We start from the raw sequence: 20,293 nt of genomic DNA, 5'->3' as shown, positions 1-20,293 counted from the left end.
ACCTCTAATACAAGAATTGTCCTTCTCTGTTCTACAGATGTATGTGAGATACATAAAGGTCATTTCAGTATCACTTTAGAGTATCTTTCTCATTTTCTGCAAAAAAAGAAACAAAGTCAATCAATATTCATTACCATGAAGATTAGAAGACTTGTTATGCCAACTTTTTTTTTTTTTTTCCTTTAGGTATAAATATTTACCTATGGGTAATATCAAGGACCTAATTCTTCATTTATTTCTTTAAGAATATCAATACAGTGATTCTCAAATAGAGGCTACATACGTGTTGTGGTGGCAAGTACCTGAAAGTCTTCAACAGCCTTATACCTTAGCTCTACTGATAAGTTTCCAAAGGCATATTTGCCATTTTCTATGTGAAAAGTGAAACTAAATCTGTTTATGTTTGTATAGAGCAACTCTGTCACTTTCCTTAACTCGCTCATCCTAGAAAATTATCAGCTTTATAGGTTATATCAGTAGTGACAGAAAATAGGTGATCTTAGGGTGAGAAGCAAAGGTATGAATAAACCAGGTATCACCTTATTCCTTGAAATTTCAGATCTCTGTGAGTAAGGGTCCCTGAAATCACTGACATTAATTTATGAGAGTTGGTGTCATCAACCAGACCAGGAACACATGTAACATATCTTTTAATACTTTATCAATAGCTTACAAGCAGATATTGTAAACTAAGTGGCAGTACCGTGCTCTTCTTCTGTTGTTGACTGCAGAGTTATGAATATTTTTACTATTTTTATTGTATATACTGGGAAAGAAATACCAACCAAGATTGTTTGGGTTATCGCTTTCAGCAGAAGTCCAGCCAAACCTAGAGTGGTGTAGACGCATTAGTTCCATTACAGTCAATGGAAGTATGCTTAATCACATCACCTGAGAGTCTGGCCTACAGCCCATAACAAGACAGTTCTTTGGAGAGTAATAATATTTTATGCTTTCATCAATCACTCTCCTATGTCTGTAGCTATTCATGGCAGACTAAAAAATGTCATATAATCAAAAAGACCAGTTGTGGCTATTTTACCGTGTTTGCTCCCAAATTAACTTTACTAAAAGTGGCCTCAGGTCAGGAAAATCTCCTTCCAGAAAACACAAGAACTTCTCTTTAATAATGCAATATTTACATTTATTTTAAATATTCTGAGTACTAAAGGATTTCAAAACAACATTCATATTCTTGATTTTTATGCTCCAAGTGTTACATTCTATTTCCTCTACTTTGATTATTTGCCTAGGACGCATGTCTACAACCACGACAATAATAGATGGTAAGAACGGATCCGTTCCCTCATCATCCATGAAAGTGGGCAAGAAATCAGTTACGGAAGACCTCGTGACAACGTTCAGCTCACCAGCAGCATGGCTCCTTGTTATTGCTCTGATTGTTACCTGGTCAGCAGTAGCTATTGTAATGTTTGACTTGGTGGATTACAAAGCCTTTGCAGGTAAAATTCAGCATATTCTGTTTGATGTCTTTTATATTAAAATTTAAAAATTTATTAAGGAGTGTGTATTATGTAAATTTGCATGTTTCTCACCTTTTTGGAGCCAGCACTGTGTCTCTGCTGAGTTTACCAAGAGAAGAGATCTTGTAGGAAATGTCAGAACTTATAAGTTTACACTTCATACATCTTTATAATTTAAATCTCTCCATTTTTCAGCCCATCCTCATCCTGGAAAATATGTATGCTGACAGTAATATAATAAGTATATGAGCACGTGTGGTCAGATTTCTGTTTTGCAATTTCTATATAAAATTATTTCAAGAAAAATAAAATTAATTATTAATTCACATTTTCTGAAATTTATTTTAAAATCTTTCATAGTTGCCCTGAGTCTTCTGACATCTGCTTACACGGTTCAATGACGGAAAATATGCAAAAGATCATTTCTAAACATGCTAACCCTAAATTCATCTTCAAAAACTATCAGCACAGAGGACCATATTCTTAACATCTGCTAAGACACACCTTTATTGAGGCAATAATTCAAGCTGAGTTTAACACTTGGCAAGACTGACTCGACAAGATCAAGTTTTAGGGTACATATTGGTTACTGAGGCAAAGGTGAAAATGAGGTGTGTGGTACAAGGGCTGTGATCATGGTTGAGGAATGGGAAAAAAGGAATGGGGAATAGAAATTACCTCATTGCTGCTTGATTTTTATGCCTTGTGTCTCGCAATGATATATAAAGGAAAATAAAATGTATTAACTACTTATGTTTGTAAAGGGTTCATAACGTTCAGCAAGCCACTTTGGCAGCAAAACTTTTGTGAAGTAATCAGGCTGTAATGACTGGAAACATGTAAGTGAAGCAGAAAACAAAGTATTAGAGTCCTTTTCTTTCTTAAATAAGAACTCTAGATCTAAAGTTATCACATCTGTCACAATAATTAACTAGAAACTGAAATTCAGACTTCAGCCTTTTAATTCAAAACAAATTGAGTTGATGTTTCAAAGTTAATTTCCTAGACTTTATTAGTTTGCTGATAAATCCATAGATTTTTGTCCTGCTATATATCAATATTGACCTCAAGATTTACTTTAAAAGCTTTTGAGACGTACATAGAGCTTGGAAGGAACTGACCAATCCTGGATCAATGGATGACACAGAAGCTTGAAATGTGGAGAAAATGTATTACAAACCTCTCAAATTTTTTGCTTCTCATTTGTCTTTGTTTTCAGAAGGAATTCACTTGAGTCACAGCAAAACATAAAATTCCTTTTGATTGATTCTCGCAAAACAGGCATCAGATTTTAATTTGTACACAACACACTTAATCTTACAACATAGATGTAAACGAAGAGACAGAAATCATCATATTCTGCTTTTAATTTTCTATATTAACTATCAATCAGTCAGTCAATCAAGTTCTTAATATGTTTTCAATAAGCAGTCAGGAACCATGGCATAACTTAGGCAAAACTCCTAAACTAAGTGATTCCTGAGCTGGCTGTCAGTTCATGCGTGCTCGCTATACTAGTCAGGGTAATGTTAAGCAATAAGAATCTGTATTCGTGCTGGAGACTGAAGGAAACTTTCTAAGCAGGTAGAAATCTGATGTTCATGTTGTATTGGTTAAATGAGCTTAAATCCCAAAGGTGTTGATGGAAACTGACATTTTCAGGCCAGGCCGTAGAAATAAAAAAAATGTAAAATTTAATCTGCAGGGTGAGTTCATATTTTCTGGAGATCTCTGAGAGATGATACTTTAGTATTTTGAGTTCATGAGTTTGTTTCTTTTCCTTCCCAAAGATATTTCTGTTCCTAAGTGATTAATTAAGCCAGCATTTAAATCAAGTCTCAATGGTGAAATATTAAGAGAAGGACCTGCTGTGCTCCTTCAGACCAGGATTTATTAAACTGTTTTCTTTATTTACATAAATATAACAAATGCCTACATAGCTCTTATCATGACCCCTGGGTTTCAACTCCTGAGTTCCTACTCAGGCTGATTTTTTCCAGGTGAAACCCACTGATTTATAAAAAATTGCATGAAAATAGCTGGAGATTTCGTATAGGACCACTTGGCTGGCATTATTGATACTAGAATGATTTTCACCCACTGACAGTTTGGCCCTTTGCCTCCAGTAGAGGTAATGCCATCTTTTCATATAGAGAGTAAAATTTGGAGCATATTTTTAAGTGACTCCTTACATCTAAACCCCAGCGGTATTTTCTCTTGGGTTTGACACTGCTCTTTGAACAACCAGTACTGCATAAAAAAAGTGAAGAGTTATTTTCAGGACTGCAAGTTTAGTTTTGCAAGCATGATTAAAATTAATTTCCTAGTTTTTAAATGCAAATTAAAGATAACCAAAGAAATTATATTCAACTGTATATTTTTAATCTATAAAACACAGAATATTCAGCGTATATTTTTCCGTAAATAACACTTGCCTTTCATAAGTCAGTGCTTTCAATTTCTTTCCCATTTCTTTACCTGAATTTCCATGAAGTTCAAGTTTAGAAAGTATGCATAGCATATGAATGAGGCAAGCTGAGAGAGCTGAACTTTGTTAGTCTAGAGAAGAGGAAACTGAGGGGTGACCTAAGAGCATCCTGAAGCTTTTTGAAGGGCAGTTGCAAAGGTGGCAGAAGACATTTGCCAAGATAATGCCCTTGTTGTATCAGGTGATATAACAAGGGGGATATGGCCAGAAATTGCTGCCTGAGAGGTTCATGCTGAAAACTGCGGGGGAAGTCTACCCTCTACCAGGAGGGTAATGCAGCACTCAAACAGGTTGCCTAGAGGGGCTGCAGATTATCCATCCTTGGTTGTGTTCAAGACTTGGCCAGGTGGCCATGGCTGACCAGATCCAGTGTTGGCAATAGTCCCTCACTGAGAGGGGTTGCACTAGATCAACTTTACAAATGCCTGCTGATCAACATCTATGTGACTGCAAGATTTCATTGAAATGTCTGTTAGAATCACATAAGGTATTTAGAAAGCACCTAGCCAGAGATCTCTGTGGAGACACAAAGACAACCAAAAGGCAGATTCTTCCATCCTCGCATGTGAGGAGTGGATTCGTGGACCTTTGTAGTCAGGATTGCACTCACTCATTCAAACAGTTAAGCCTGTTGATTTCTGTGCAAGTCTTTCACAGTGATTCCTGGTGAGATGACTTAAAAGCATACTGTGCACATCTGCAGAGCCAGCCCTTTGCCAGATTTGTGGGAAGCAAGGACCTGAGTTGGGAGAGCTCTGGGACAGACGGGTAAAGTGCCACACACCTCCACACTGGGGCTGGTTCTGACCTACGGGCTCCCCCCAGAGACTCCCACTATGTTTCTGTGCCAGAAGTGACCATCTCCGTAGCAGAGCTGCTAGTAGTGACTGTACTGCACAGGACTGACTGCAGCAGAAAACAGCAGCCGGTTGACATCATAGTAAACCAGGCTGGGAACCATGTGGCTGAGGAATATACACAGATTTGTTCCTCCTGATCACACTACAGAGCTGCTAGCCTCTAAAGTTCCACGCCCTAAACTATGAGTTTATTTAGATGCACCTTTAGTTTACACAAAGATTCATGGAGCTAAGTAGAAACACAACAGATTTGACCTCAGCAGAGTAAGAAGGATTTTAGACTTGAACTCAAGCACTGTTTTCTTATTTGAACAATTAACAATTTTGCTCTCATTATCTTAAAATTCAAAAAAAATTATGTATAGTATTAGTGTATATATTTTAGCTCTTATGGATTCTTTTATTTATCAGTATAAACTTTGTGTTGCCTCTATAATAACAGGACGCCAGCCCATGGATTTTGATTCTTGATTATTATATTTTCATGTTCTTTTAGAAGTAAACTACCAAGTTTGGGAATTTTGACAATTTATACAAGATGAAATTTGTCCCATGACTAACTATATGAAAATGAAGTGTTTGGTTTCATCCCAAAATAGATGTGGTAAATTACTGGGTGGGGGGAGGCTTTCTATTCACTGTCTGAAAAGGAGCCTTTAGAACTGAGGGAGCCTGAGGGAGGATAATGCTTAGGTTTTAGGTAGCTGAAGTTTGATACCATGAATTCAAGCTCTACTCATAGAAAGATTTATTTTGTGGAATTTTACACATCCAGAACATGATTACTGTAAATTCTATAGTACTCTATAGTATTCAGGAGGTGCTGGTTATGATAGAAAATATTGCAGGAGGACTCTGGTTTATGGGGGTGCATGTGCAAAGCTGTGCCTGCTCAGTGCTCATGTGGCAGTTTGTTCAGAGGTTAGAACAGAGACCGGATTTGCAAGTCAGCTTTGGCAGTGGAATTTGAGGAAAGCATGAGCCAAGAATTAGATCAGTGCTGAAAGATTTGCCCCTGTGCTACCTAACCAGAAGAAGGAAATTAAATTTTGCAGTGTTTCACTTTAGTGTGTTATGTTCGTTCCTTTGAGGAAAGAAATGAAAGCTTGCATTCCTATCATGTGGTATTGTACAACTATAGACATGAGTGAAATATTTCTAATGTGGTATGAAGGTGACATGCATTACAAAATCCTGAGATAAGAAACTATGAATCTCATGCAGTATGCAGTGTGTATGAATATGCAATGAGTAACATATTGCTTTGGAAGTTCTCTTACGCATTTTCAGAATTTTCAGAAATGCGGAAAAAAGATTCGTTTTGGTTTGACGTGCGCTTTGCAACAGTTTGTTATTTCTCCCATCCTTTGTGTTAGAAAATACACCTTGTTAATTGGCTTCATAATTCATGAATGTATTTCACGCATTGCTTGTACACATAACTGGATTATATATTTTAATTGGCAAATGTTACTAAATAATTTAAGATTATTTTAGTCCTAAAGATTGATTACCCAGGAATCTACATTTGCTAATGGGCTAATAAAGTGTTCAGAATTCCCTGCCATCTCTGTGACCAATTACAGCTAATTAACACCACCCTAATTTCAGCTCCAGAGTGTTCAATATTCAGAGTAAATTGATAGTGATTTAGCCAGTCACCTGAAGGCCAGACTAAATCAAACCAAATGAAACCTCACCAAATCTATGAAATCCAAAACTATCCACAAAAGAATCTAAGTGTAAAAATAGCAAAGACACACAGCACAATGAGCTTGCCACCTTATTGCGACTGCTTTCATAAAAGAAAAAAGAGTAAGCTCTTTGTTGAGGATAATTCAGTTTGCTCCACCTTAAAGAGGCTTTCTAGAGACCTGCAGCAAAGGCGGATCTCTGTGGAGGTAGTGCCTGTCAACGATGGGAATGGGGAGCAGACAGGGCATGGAGGCACGGAGCTCCCAGCTCCGCAAGAAGCAGCAGGGATTCCAGTCAGATGTTCTCTGTAAGGCCTTTTTGTCTTGTTTCTCTCCTTTTTAAGTTAATGGCAAAACGTCTGGCCAAATTATTGTGGCTACAGAAAGCTTTTGGCTGGCCCTGGGTAGTCAAGATGATACACCTATTAATATTCTCTGGCAGAGGAAAACAAACAAACAAAAAATTAGGAACCATATATTCACATAAAAAAGACATTAAAAGGTGAAGAACAAGACTCCAAGCAACTTGTGCTGTATAATTCACACACAGACATTTGTTTTCCCAGGCTCCTGCATGGTAAAACTGTAAGGTGCAAAAGCTGTTAGGTGCAGAGTGTTTGTTTCATCATTAAGAGAAGTGGAAGTCACCAAAATACAGCTATTCTACTGGGGGTTTTTTTGGTTGGTTGGGTTTTTTTGGGGTGGTTGGGTTTTTTTGGGTGGGTTTTTTGTTTTGTTTTTGGTTTTTTTGTGAGATCATTATTAGGAACATATACCTCCATCTTCCTCTGGGAATGTTATCATGTTGTAGTCATTCTGTTAGGCTCGTGTTCACTGGAACATTTTAAGAACTGCAAAAGAATGTACTTCTATTCACTTTTGTGTTTTGTGCCCGTATATCCACCAGTTTTAAAACTGATAATACCTTTGTACTTATTCAGGAAAAATAATTAACTTCTGGCTTAGTTTAAAGCACCAGCAAACTTACTGGAACAAATAATTTTGTCTCTTGGTGCAAGAGGTGTTTCACAGTCTCATCAAATTTAAATAATTGGTAAAAACTTTTCCATGCATGCAAAACCCTAGAGAAATCTCCCACAGAACAAAGGAGTGGGATGCAAAAAAAAGGTGTTGGCCCTTGCTGTGCTCACCTTGGAACTTATCAAAACAGTGCTATAGTCTTTAGAAATAGAGTTTTTCCTTTGTTTACAGGTGTCAGTTCAGCGTACAAGTTTATGCATTCCAAAGTTCTTAATGAAATTCTTAATTGATTACATGGGACTTCCACTAATGTACCCAAAACCTACAAAATAATTTTTTTTGATTGTCTTCCATAATAATAAAAACAGTTAAAGGGATTTAAACCCAATTCCATTTTAAAGAAGGGCTGCCTAGATGGCAACTTATTTCCCCTGTTTCACTCTGCAGTAAATCATACAGCTGAGTTATAACCCCTAGAAAATGAGTTTATACTGGAAAGAATGACAGTCTATGAAGTACTGCAGTGTTGCAAGTACTGTGTTTGTCCCAAATGGTCTAGCATATACAAGATGATAAATTGCTATAGATCAAATTTCATGAGGTCATTAAGTTGAAAATATGAAATTTCAGAAACTAACTCAATGAATAGTGAAGAATCTAAGAAAAGAAATGTCTTGCATGCTTAAATGCACTTCATGGGATACAAAACACAAACTAAATTTCTGGCCCATAAGAGTACCGGTGAAATTTCCAATTTTAAACAAACAAAAAACCTCAGTAATTTATTTCAGTAACAATTGCAGTAATGTAATTCTTTGGTTATTTGCTGTTGAAGAAATCAAAATAGTTCAACTAGAAACAACTATGTGTAACATATTCTTTTCAGCAATAGAATATGTTTGTAACTTGTGAAAATACCTGTGCCTTATTTAACCATGTTTTTGTATTGCTCTGACTCCTACTGTATTATCTCACACCTACAGCGTATTGTTTTTCTTTTTAATGAACTCCAATTTCTGCTTCATAACAGCAGCCCCACAGAGATGAAATAACTCCTCACTTCACTCTGTAACTGCTTCCTTTAGTCAAGCGACAGCTGAGAATGTTCATTATCGCTAATGGTGTTTCTTCCTTTTTTTTTTTTTTTTTTTTTTTTTTTTTTTTTTTTTTCTTTTTTTTGTTGGCCTTTCTGGGGTTCATCCTGTTGCCATCCACTATAGCCACCTATTCACAACATTGCGATGATCCCTGTTTACCGCCCGGTAAAGACGTTCTGCCTGCAGTGTTCTGAATACGCGCGTGCGGTCTGCTGGCCGGAGATAACAAAGCATGGGCACGAGCAGAGTGCCAGGACGCGGCAGCACTGCTTCTCTGCTAACCCCCAAATCCGGCTGGCTGGGACTGCAAAGTTCATTGCAATAGCCTCCGCCCAATTTTCACATCATGCTTGAAATAGATCTGTCAGCGAAGAGATGCCCTCAGTCAGGAGATTCCCAGGAAATGGTGGCAAGCTGAGGGATACTCATTTTACCCTCATAAACGCCCTTTAAAAATGCCATTGTACAATTATTTATCAGCACTGCCTTTTTAGTCTGAAGTTAAGATCCGTATTCTTAGTCAGAGAATTGAATCCTTAAAATGAGAAAAGAAAAACTTCAAATTATTTAGATAAAATGTGAGGCTGTTTCAGAAAACACTGCCTTATTAGGTTCTGATCCATCAAATCAGAAGCCTGTCAGCTGATATCAAATCAAGTCATATAAATTACATGTAAAGCCCACCCTAAACCTACATTCCTGTCCACTTGTATGGCTATATCAAAAGTATTTGATACTTTATCACACCTTCAGAATTTCTTTCTAAATTTTCACAAGTGGATTCTAGTTATAATTACTTTTTGTTCTCATTTGGGGTAAAATGCTTTGGCCTACTTTCAGGTGAGGTTTTCTCTATGGACTTGACCTCAATATAATTATCTAAGGCTGATATTGGAAAGAGTCAGAGAAGATTTATACTACAGTCTGTAATCTTCATATTTACAATTTAATTATCTATAAAATGGAAATTACTGGGTAATGTTCAGTCTGAGTTATATTTGGCATTGCTTTTATACTTATAATTCAACATACTTATAATACAAAATTAAATTGTTATTTTTATCCTCATAATTCAATGATACCCACCAGAGTTTATCCTGAAGCTTACTGCTGTAAGCATGACAAAAATGTTAGTCTATGAAATAGGACAATAAGACCTAAGGACACCTAAGCTGACAAACTGGAATTTTAATAATGGAAGACTTTATGTGTGTATTGAGTTTTATATGTTAGATACTACTCTTCAGAAGACCACAGAGTAGAAATATACTACTACTAATAATAACAATCTTTGAAATATATAAACTTTCAAATTAAAATGCAGGTGTGTCTAGATTTATAAGATAATATTTTACTAAAGGTAGGATATGTTTTATTATCACAAACTAGCGTTAGGCTTTTGTATTTTATCAAACATGACAGAATTCTCTGTCTTCATCAGCTGTACCTTGTCAGTATCAATGAATTAGGTTATATCTCATAGATCAATCTTTACACCAGATAATTACCATAATTTGTAATTTAATTGCATTCAATTCACTAGAGTCAAAATATGTAATTGATGAAAATCCAACAATTATTAAGTAATTCAGTACAATTCATTAAAAAACCCAACCTTTAAAATAGGTTGAACTCTGAATATGTATTTAACTATTTGACAAGCAAAAAAGATTGATAGGAGACTGCATTCCTGGCAGAGTTATTAAGACTGGGATAATGACTGAAGTGATTTGCAAGATAAATCAATTAGTCACTTTTTGTTGTGCACTTCACAGGAATAAATGACACAGACCATGAAACATAACCAAATTTGCTTAAGGCGCTACAACAAATCATACCATGTGATTAATCAATTCCTGTTTCCAAAAGCCACTGTTAAAGGACCCATTATCAGTCCTGATGAAAAAAAGATTTCTTCTGTTCACAAAATACCACAAGTTTACTGAAGTTGAAATGACTTTGTCACTTTACGAAAATTATCTTCTGTCCCAAGAACGTACCTAATGCTGATTGAAGGACTTTATAAGTCTGTTATTGGTTGATTTCAAAGAGCTGTGTTAAGTGTGAGTTATTAATTACCATTAAATATATGAATTCTGTTTTCAAATCAATTGGAGTTAAAATTGTGAGCCAAGGAGAGTTCAAATCTGAAGAAATTAGTCGGTCAGAATTCTTGTTCTCACATTTTGAATCAAATTACTGTTTCTGTACCAATAATGCTGGAGAGCTACAAAGAATTGGAACAGGTTAATTTTGATGTAATGATCATGAAAGCCAGTTTCAAAATATATAGGGAGTTTTCAGAAGTATTTTATACCTACAACACAGCTGAAATTATTTCTTAAAGAATTATTTTGACCAAATTTGCATATGTTCAGTAAAGAAAATCTAAAGAAACTTCAAAATTTTCTTGCAGCTATCTACCACAGGTAACAAGCATTCTCCAACCAAATTCAGTTGAGTTTTCCTACAGGAAGGTTTTGTTGAAACTACTATACGAAGTCATTCAATATGACTGGGATTCTTTCTCTACCAGATTTAACTCTTCCAAATTTCAACATTTCCCAGAAAGTTCTGGAATTAAAATTTTGAAGTTCCCACTGGGGAAAAAAAAAAAAAAAAAAAAAAAAAGACAAAACTCTTAATTATTCTCATAGCAGTGGAAGTGCCATCACAAGTAGAGCTGAACTTTTACTGAACTCAAAAACATCTCTTCTACTGTACTAAGTAACAAAAGACCGTGACAAAACAAAATGTTATAGCAAAGCACTGCTGGTGGTACCAGTGCTGTTTTGGAATGCAAGTAATTTATCGAGATGAACATTCATATTGAACTGGAATTAATTATGAATGTTAAGTTACAAATCTAAGTGCTTAGCCAAAGTTAAACAATGACAAGTAAGATTTAAATATTAAACAGTACCATCTATAGAATCCATGTCACATACCTCAATCATAAGGTGTCATGAAAATAAGGTGTCATGTCCATGCTAACTTTTCAGGCTTCCTTTCCTTCCTAGTCAATAGAAAGGAATAGGCATCTTTGGAAATTAATTCATATAGCCCTAAAAAAGATGTCAGAGGAAAGCAAGAGACTTGCCTTCTGAAGGTCACAATATGTCTTTCCGCATTGTCTTTTGAGGGAGGCTAGAAACCACCAGGGATTCAACACCTGGCTTTCAGGTACATTTAGTTAGATAGGATAATCTGAATTTAAGATGTGATTAAATTAAATTACATACTGTCAACAAAAAGTCTTCAATATTAATTGCATGTTTCATCCCTGAGCTTAACCTGCTGAGTAACCATTTGCTTCCTTTCCCCTCCTTCCTCCTTTGACAGACATTTAGCATTTTTCTACTATATTATCTAAGGGGAACAATTGGCTCAGTCCCTGTTTACAAGTTCAGCAAAAGATAGAACTTCACAGCCTGTGTCTGTCTGAGAAATACTCTGTATTCATAAAGGCTCTTCACAGTTTAAATTCAAGATCTTACCCCTGCTACTCCCAGCCCAATACATGCTATATATTATATGATATATGATGTACTAATTATAGTTTATAGTTATAGATTAGTTCTAAATTATTTATTACATACTACATAACATATGGTAGCAAGAGAACTATATTGTGAGCTTGGTTTTAAAATTGTGTTCTAAGGTCTGCCAAGAAATAAAAAGTCGGACAGAGGACAGCTTATCCAGTCTGAATGTGTTGAATCCAAGACTATTCCGAAAACATTCATCATACTGTACCCTTGCTGAAATCTGTAAAAAAAAATCTAAATTACATCACAGTACCAAGCTCTAAGTTTGTTATGAAAATCTGCATTCTCTCAGCTTCACTTTTGAAGCATGAGTATGCAAATCCTCTGGAAATGGTTATCTTTCTTTGCATGTGTGTGAGGCAAACAGCATCTTTCTCTCTCCTTGTTACCCCCCTGAATTGCTTTATTTCCTTTGTTTCTTGTGTGTTTTGTTCTAGTAGGAAAAGAACCTGCTATTGTCAAAGTTGTGGGGAGAGCTAAAAGCATGGATTTGATCAGTAGTAATTTTCACTTCAGCATTACCTGGTGTGGTGGTGTTAAGCATTTTAGGACACATCATGACTGTTAGCACTAATTTTTAAAAATGTAGGAAACACAACAAAAATTAAACAGAAGATCTATGCACAAGGAGACAGATTTCCAGACCTGTGTCACTTGCATCAGACTGCAAGTGGATCTCACAGTATCTGTTTGTACACAAAATTTAATTTTGCAAATACCATCGAAGTGTCCTCTACACAGCCCCAACTGATTTTTCTAAACTTTTTACTTTAAAGAGGATTTGCAACTTGGGCCTGTTAGTGTAGGCGTGACTGGAGAACTTCGCCTCTGGACACTTACAATTTCTAATCCCTTTTCATAGTTTGCTATGAAGATGCTGTGAATTAAAGACCAGGATATGACGTTGAGGGCTCTGATTCATCAGCAAAGATGGCTTGCCTTGGGGTGGTTGGAATAATTTCCTCTGCTCTTGATCTTGCTCGTCTCTGAGCATTTCCCTTGCCTGCCTGGGGGGACAGCTCTGCTACCTGTGAAGCAGTTCTTGAACTGCTAGTTGATAGACCAGTATATTAAAATAAATTGACACCAATTCTTGTTCAGTTTACAGCTGTAGTCCCTGTGGCTTTAAAAGCCTGTGGCTGTAAAAGCAACTGAGCCATCCCTAAGCAACCAGTGGGTAAAGGGGAGGTGGATAGCCAGAGTGGAAATCAAGGCAGCTGTCCAAAGTTAAACCATCCCTGCTTGTGAATCAAAATCTCAGTTATGCTAAGACCCCTCTGGCCTAATTCTATTAGTCCACTCGGACTCCTTAGCACCTCTAGATTAGAATAAAGTGCAAATGGCATCAGGGGTTGGGTTGCAGATTTACTTTTTAATAGCCTAAATATAGGTGTTCATTCTCCTGATAAACACTAGAGAAGGGCATTTGTGGCAAATCAGTCGAAAAAACAAAATCTCTACATCTCAATGCATGAGGCCAATGCAAATAAATAAATGCCTTATGATGAGCAAAGTAAATATGCACTGTTATACTAGTTAGTCTTTCTGAATTTTTTTAATCTGTTGCAAAGTATAACTCACAACAGTACACTAAATGAGGAGATCATGCATATTTATTTGCAATTATGTCATTTCATCATGGCACACAATTAATTTATTTGATGTGCCTGATTGTTCAGTAGCTTATATCTATATAATATAATCTTAAAAAAAGCATTAACCAAAATATTTCTTTGGTCTACATTATTAATAAGCATATGCCAAATAATAGAAAATCAGTCTGGTCTTTTCTGTTTCAGACTAATTAATTAGAAATAAAAGGAATTATGTAGTGATACATTTATATTTCAAATAAAGTTGCTTGTACATTGCATTCCAGCACTTTTAGAAAATAACCGTTCATACTGCTGCCATCAAAGAAGTTGCTTCAAGCCTGCACTTTGCCTGTCTTTGTAACCTGCAAGTCCATGTGAGACTACTTCTGATTACTGCTAAGATTTGGCTTGTGAGTCAGAACACTGCAACCAGAAGCAGTTCTGAAAAGACTCGTGTTTAACTTCCTATTGAAATATTTGCATACAGAAAGATAGTGGTAAACAGATATGGTTCCCATCTGGATACTGCTAAATTCAGTGTATATGTATGTAACTTCTAGGAACAAGACTAGGCCAACGACTCAAATCGTATTTGTGATCTACCTTTGATTGTCTACATGTGTGGGAAGCCTTCACACAGAGGAGGGTGATAGTTCAGTCTGCCATTTCAAGTACAGTGTACAGTAACACAGACTGAATAACAGTTGTCCCTCTTCCTAAGCAGTGCTTGATACAGATTTCGAGAGAATAAAAGTTTGCTGGACAGAAAGGTCAGAAGAAATACTCTGTCAGAGGCTGGAAAGTTCCTCTGAAATGCTATGTCAGCATAAACAGGGCAGGGAGAAATTTGGTGAAATCACAACTGGAAAAGCCTTGAAGGATGTACTTGTATTACCCACTGATGGTTGCTCTCCCTGGGTGTGGACCCAAGGGGAGCAGGGGCCTGGCTTCCATTAAAGGTCCCAGGAAGGTGGAGCGCATTAAACCACACAGCTTCCTTGTTTGCCAGCTTACGTGCCTACAGGAGCAGTAAGACCAGGACCAGTTAAGTATGCAGATGTTCACAGGTGCATGTGAAAGAAACTCTGGAAAAGCTGTAAGAGAAGAACCAGACACACAGGAGTGTGTTTGAAAGTAGCTGTCTCTGTGTTGCAATTTGGATTTTACATTCCCTTTCATTCCAGACTCAGGTTTATTCTGGCCCGAGTCTACATGGCTTTCTTCTACCCATCCTCTACATGTACTCCATGGCACCTATATGACCTGTTTGTGTGGTGAAGCCAGGGCTCAAAAATTTCCTCATCCAGGACTTGTGTAAAGCAGGGAGTTTAAGGGGAGATATGACATAAGGAGTGGGACCCAGATGGCAGTGAATCCTAAATAGGCATCAAGAGGCAGAGGACCTGGGCCAGAGAAAAAAACTGGGCTGCAAGGCAGAGATTATCTGAAAGGATGAATATCAGGTAGAATCAAATCTATTTTTTCCTTAACCCAACCAAACTTCAAAAGAAGAGCCAGAACTTGGAGCGCAGACAAAATTATCCACTGGGTCCTGAATCATTCTGCTAACAGCAAGTACAGTAGGATAAAAGTTTATACCAGTCTTTCACAGGAAGGAGAGCTGTCCTCAAACCCTTGAATAACAAAAATTAACATTCACAATCTTTCTTTCTGTTAAAGGAGGTAGTATAATTAGTCCTGTGTAAAATGAAGATTGACTTTAATCACTGAAGGAGTATTTTTTTTCAAACCACTTTTGTTTTAAACTCTGCACTCAGGAAGATCTGTTAACAAGCTCAGCACAGAACCACTGAGAATCATTCATGAGGCATTGGAAGAATCCACTGATTGGCTTTATGGCTTTATTTCTTTACTGTCTGACATCGTATGGAGTGATGATGATAACAGTGATGAAGGTATTTGTAATGTAAAGACTTCCGTAACTGCTCTAACTGCTGGTTTACATGCATTATGTTGGCTTACTCAGGTTTTAACCTCACAGACAAGAAGGTCAAACAAAATGAAAAGTGAACGTTGCTGTTAATAAAGCATCTACTGGCTATTCCAATCAGTAAATTGGTCTCTTTGTTAGCTTTCATCTCATGTTTAATGTACCATTACAGAAAAGCTGTCAGAATTAAGTATTACCATTAGTACATCTTGAAGTAAAGAGCACTAATTTACACAAGACTTCAAAGCCACAACCAAAATATGTATCAGAATATTGCTTTAGAGAATGGAAATAGCTATTTTCTTTTAATCAGCAAGAATCTAAAGAACTGTGGTAAATATACAAGATAGACCAAGAAACTTAAAATTTTTTATTTGATATATTGATGACAGGACAATATTTTGGGGGACAAAAAAAAAAAAAAAAAAATAGCATTTTGGCTGAACTAAGAGGATTTTGGATGGCATATTGCAAATAATTCAGTTTACTAGAAATTATGGTTCTGTCATTACAGTAACATTCTGCAACTGACATCATCTGATAAATGAAAGTAAATTGCTAACATTTCAAGTTTGGAAATAACTGTCCTTTTGTTATAAAAAAAGTAGTTCCCTGGTATGAGCAGAGCAGTAGTGGATCATCATGTCACACCATATTGGTCATTTTGACAAGCAACGAGTGTAGGAGTGACATCTTCATTTCATGGTAGTTTATTTTATATTCTATTGGGCTATACCAGAATATAATTAAAAAGCAACATGTACTGAAACTGACTTCTACCCGTTTATTCATAAACTTGAGATATTATCAAATTTCTACCTTTTAAATTTGTGCATGAGCTTTTTATATCAGCACCATACACGAATACTAATAGATAGGCTGCTACATGTGAGTCTGTGAACTGGGCATCCTATTCTGAGATATGATTTACAACTAGGAGAAAGCCAATCTCTGATATGGTTGAGAAACAGAAAAGGTGAAATACGGAGAGCTTGTTAAAATTTGAAAAGTGTTCATTTTTACCATTTCATAGCTCCCAAAGCGCCTGCAAGCTTTCAAATACTTGAGTGGATAAGTGTTAATGCAAGTAGGAAAGGTCATAAAGTACCTGACATACAAAAATTCACCATCTGAATGCTCACTAAGTGTTTGGAAACTTCAGTCCCAGTCTTTGGCCCAAGTGGAATTTCATCAATACCTACTAGATGTATGAAAAGGCAGTAGGCAACTTACTGCATTATAACATAAAACATAAGTCCATGTGACTTCCCTGCCCGTTGTGCACTGCAGTGCACTCACCACGGTCGTCCAGGCTCAATCCTTTAAATTCCATGTCCCACATGGATGTGCAGTGACACAAGGCAGCAATCAAATGTTCATAGTTCCACAGAAATTGAATATTTTTTGCCTTGGATTTCACCAAAGTGTTGCTAGATTTACAGTCTTGCTAACCTGCATAAACATTTTATTATTTGGAGCTAAAATGGAACCACTGGGCCTTTCCTTAAAACATGGAAGCATGCCTAACATCAGAAGCACAAACACAGATTTGGACGTTTCCCTGGTTACTACTGCACATTGAATTTTTCTACCCCAGACCCAGGAAAACCTCTATGGTAAGAGAGATGTGTTATGAAAAATCCAAAATCTCAGAATAGAGTGCTTGCCATTTAGCATATAAAGAATAGATTTAAAAAAAAAATAATAATTAAATGAGCCAATGTGACAAAAAATATAATTTTTTTAAAATTATGATGTCTCTCGTCTGACATCTGTTCTTTTCTCTTGGTTTAGGTGAAGTGGAACCTTCCCTGAAAAAAGGTTGGTCAGTTGCCTTACTATAGAGGGCAAATGTTTTGTAACTGTTTTAAGAATTAACTGGTATATCTGTGATATAGATTAGTTACATGTCAGTCTACTAACAATGTAAGTTGTTCTTTAACAAAATCATTAAATAAGAAACTTGAGTAATAATATTTGCTGTACTGTTTGCTGGTCTGTGAGAATTCTTTACTGTTTCATTATTATCCAGAAAATCTGAAAAATGTTCCTAAAAAACCAATATACTTACAGAAATAATATAATCTTTACCCTTGCCCTGTACGTGGGACTCCTGTTAATGGCAATATGAATTACGTGTATGTCTGGAGAGAAATCATATTTAGAAATAATAATACAGAAAGACTATTTAGTGAGAAATAATTGTGAGGTGTTGTGAAAGCATTTTACCTTGTGCCAATGCAGAACCCTAAAATAAGCACTATTTCTGAATCTTCTGAAAAAAATTACTTAGTTATCATTGAATTTTTAGAGCAGACAAGTGAAGCAAGTAGGATTTCTAATATAAATCTTTTCAGACATGAAAATTGTCATGCTGAAACATAAAACTTAAGTTCAACTTCTATTAAATCAAAATGAAAATGTATTAGAAGGCTTGAGATATTGGTGATAGGATGTAAAGCTTTTCAAAACTAGGGTGTGCTTTTTTTTTTTTTTTTTCTCCAAATTGAGCGCAGCTTGATAATAACTGGATGTGTAACCAGCCCTATGTGATCTGAATTTGGTATCCATCAAAATCTCAATAGGTAAATGCCCATCTTGAAGAATCTATCACCCCAGTTGGTGCTGAGATTACAATCCAGTTTTCTCTCAAGTTAATTGGAATTGCATCAGGCTTCTATTTAATGACACATTTTGTCAGTCTCAGTAGGACATCCAAGGAATGAATAAGCTTGAAGACCAGGACTGTTCATCTTTGTATGGATGATCCTTCATGTTAGGACTGAAGAAAACTTATAGACAGTTTAGGAAAACATTCCATCTCTTTACTCCATTGGTAAGAGTCTCAAAAGGGCTCAGCATTGCCCTGTCTCTTCTCTCAAAGAGAGAAATGCATTGTTAGTTTTACAGCGGGCGCAAAGAGTCTGAAGCTGTAGCACGTTGTTGGCAGGGACACCAGGTGCATGGATGGAAGGTGTCTACTCACCATGGGCCAGTGTAGCTGACCAGGTTGGGAGTACTGTGGAGGTACTTCACGACTTGGAAGGCTTAGTCCATAAAAACATTATGGACAACAACATGCTCATCATTGTAATGTCTGCTTCTTTGGAAAACAGTGACATATTTGTGCCTTACACTTTGTATTGGGACACTAGGTTGTAGAAATAGAATTCAAAGAAGCCTTCAAAATGAACTGGAAGCTGCTTAAATTTGTCAGTTGGAAGGGATGAGATAATTGATTAAGCCTAAAAGTCCTCTGTCCAAGGAAATGACTATCTAACTGCCAGCTTGAAATATTATTCTGAGTATTCAAAGGTCACAACCCTGCTCTGGAGAAAAATGTCTCAGAAAGTCTATTTTTGGGGTGAAGGTAATGGACAAGGAGTTGGTGATTCCTCTGGAGCTGGTATCTTACAGGATAACTCATAGACACAGTTGTGAAAGGGCCCAAATCCAAACATGCTTCATCTGCCTGACATATAAAACAGATTTTGAGTGAGATTTTCCACTTCCTGGATGTGTGCTCAAGATCTTTCCACTCCATTTTTCAGAGGATAAGGAGTCCCACCCTTGACTACCTGCAACAAACTGTTTCTTGACTAAGACTGATGAAGAAAGTGGTCTAAGACCCTTTATGGGTACAGGCTTAAGCTTTCACACAGCAACATCCTCAAATAACTTGTTACTATCTCCAGATGATTGGTGGTCTCCATTTCATCCTGGCATCTAGAATCTGACCTTGATTATACTTGTTTTTGTCACCTCTTTTTCTGAGCTACAGAAATACAACCTACGTACCCTGGAGCCACCAGTCCCTTAGAGAGGCCAGTGCAGAGTATTGCGCATGTCTGCTCAGTGTCCGGCAGCTGTGAGCTCCTCAGAGCTGTTACTCTCTCTCTTTGCAAACTTCTCTTAAAATCGTGTAAACATCAAGGAGCTGAATTGCCTGGGTCTAAGCTCAGATAGAAGTTTTCTGAGATCTCTGTGATAAAGTCTAGAGTCAGCAGCTTTTCTGCTTAGGCACAGTGAAGTTCACTGCGGTCTGTTCCTCTGAGCACAAGGTGCACATCTCTTTGAATAGCTTTTCCTAACTAGTGTGTGCTGTCATGTCTACAGTCCAGAAATAAGAGTTCCAGAAGAAAAGCTTTCTAAAACAAAAAAAGACATTACATCTGTGATTTTTCCATGTGACTGCTGTTAGGACTGGACCCAAAGGAGGACCAGCTATACAAATTTGGAGACTTTTCGGGAATCAAAATGTTAACAGTTAGATCTGCAAATACAGAACAAAATTTTTAGGCTATGGAGTAGTCTCTGCTTTCATTTAAAGGATCATTTCTGCACCAAAGTCCCTTCCACTCTGTGCAGTGCTGTTATCTATAGCTTTGTGAATTATCCTTCCTCAGGTGGCTTTTCTTATGCTTCTGGCATTTGAACATCCTAAACAAAAAAATGACCCAATGAGAAGGGACAGTACACTACTACCGTCTCCAGAAGATGAGCAGTTTGAATTTTTGCACATATTTACAGAAAACCTTTCTGAAATTTCACCCTGGAAATATGCATTATGATTGCTATGCCTGATTTTTAAGTAT

The 20,293-nt window shown here is 36.7% G+C and overlaps 1 protein-coding gene across 1 annotated transcript in view; it reads left to right on the top strand.

Moving 5' to 3' along the window:
* Nucleotides 1-20,293, top strand: part of TRDN (triadin) — a 236,761-nt gene that overhangs the window by 29,479 nt on the left and 186,989 nt on the right. The window contains exons 2-5 of the mRNA XM_075749995.1: nt 1,254-1,463; nt 8,728-8,769; nt 15,526-15,663; nt 17,493-17,519. Coding sequence (XP_075606110.1) covers nt 1,254-1,463; nt 8,728-8,769; nt 15,526-15,663; nt 17,493-17,519 — 417 coding nt within the window. The remainder of the gene's footprint in view (nt 1-1,253; nt 1,464-8,727; nt 8,770-15,525; nt 15,664-17,492; nt 17,520-20,293) is intronic.

The sequence above is a fragment of the Balearica regulorum genome, chromosome 3 (assembly GCF_011004875.1).
Source record: "Balearica regulorum gibbericeps isolate bBalReg1 chromosome 3, bBalReg1.pri, whole genome shotgun sequence".
NCBI classification, from domain to species: domain Eukaryota; kingdom Metazoa; phylum Chordata; class Aves; order Gruiformes; family Gruidae; genus Balearica; species Balearica regulorum.
This window is presented reverse-complemented; position numbering and strand designations above follow the sequence as displayed.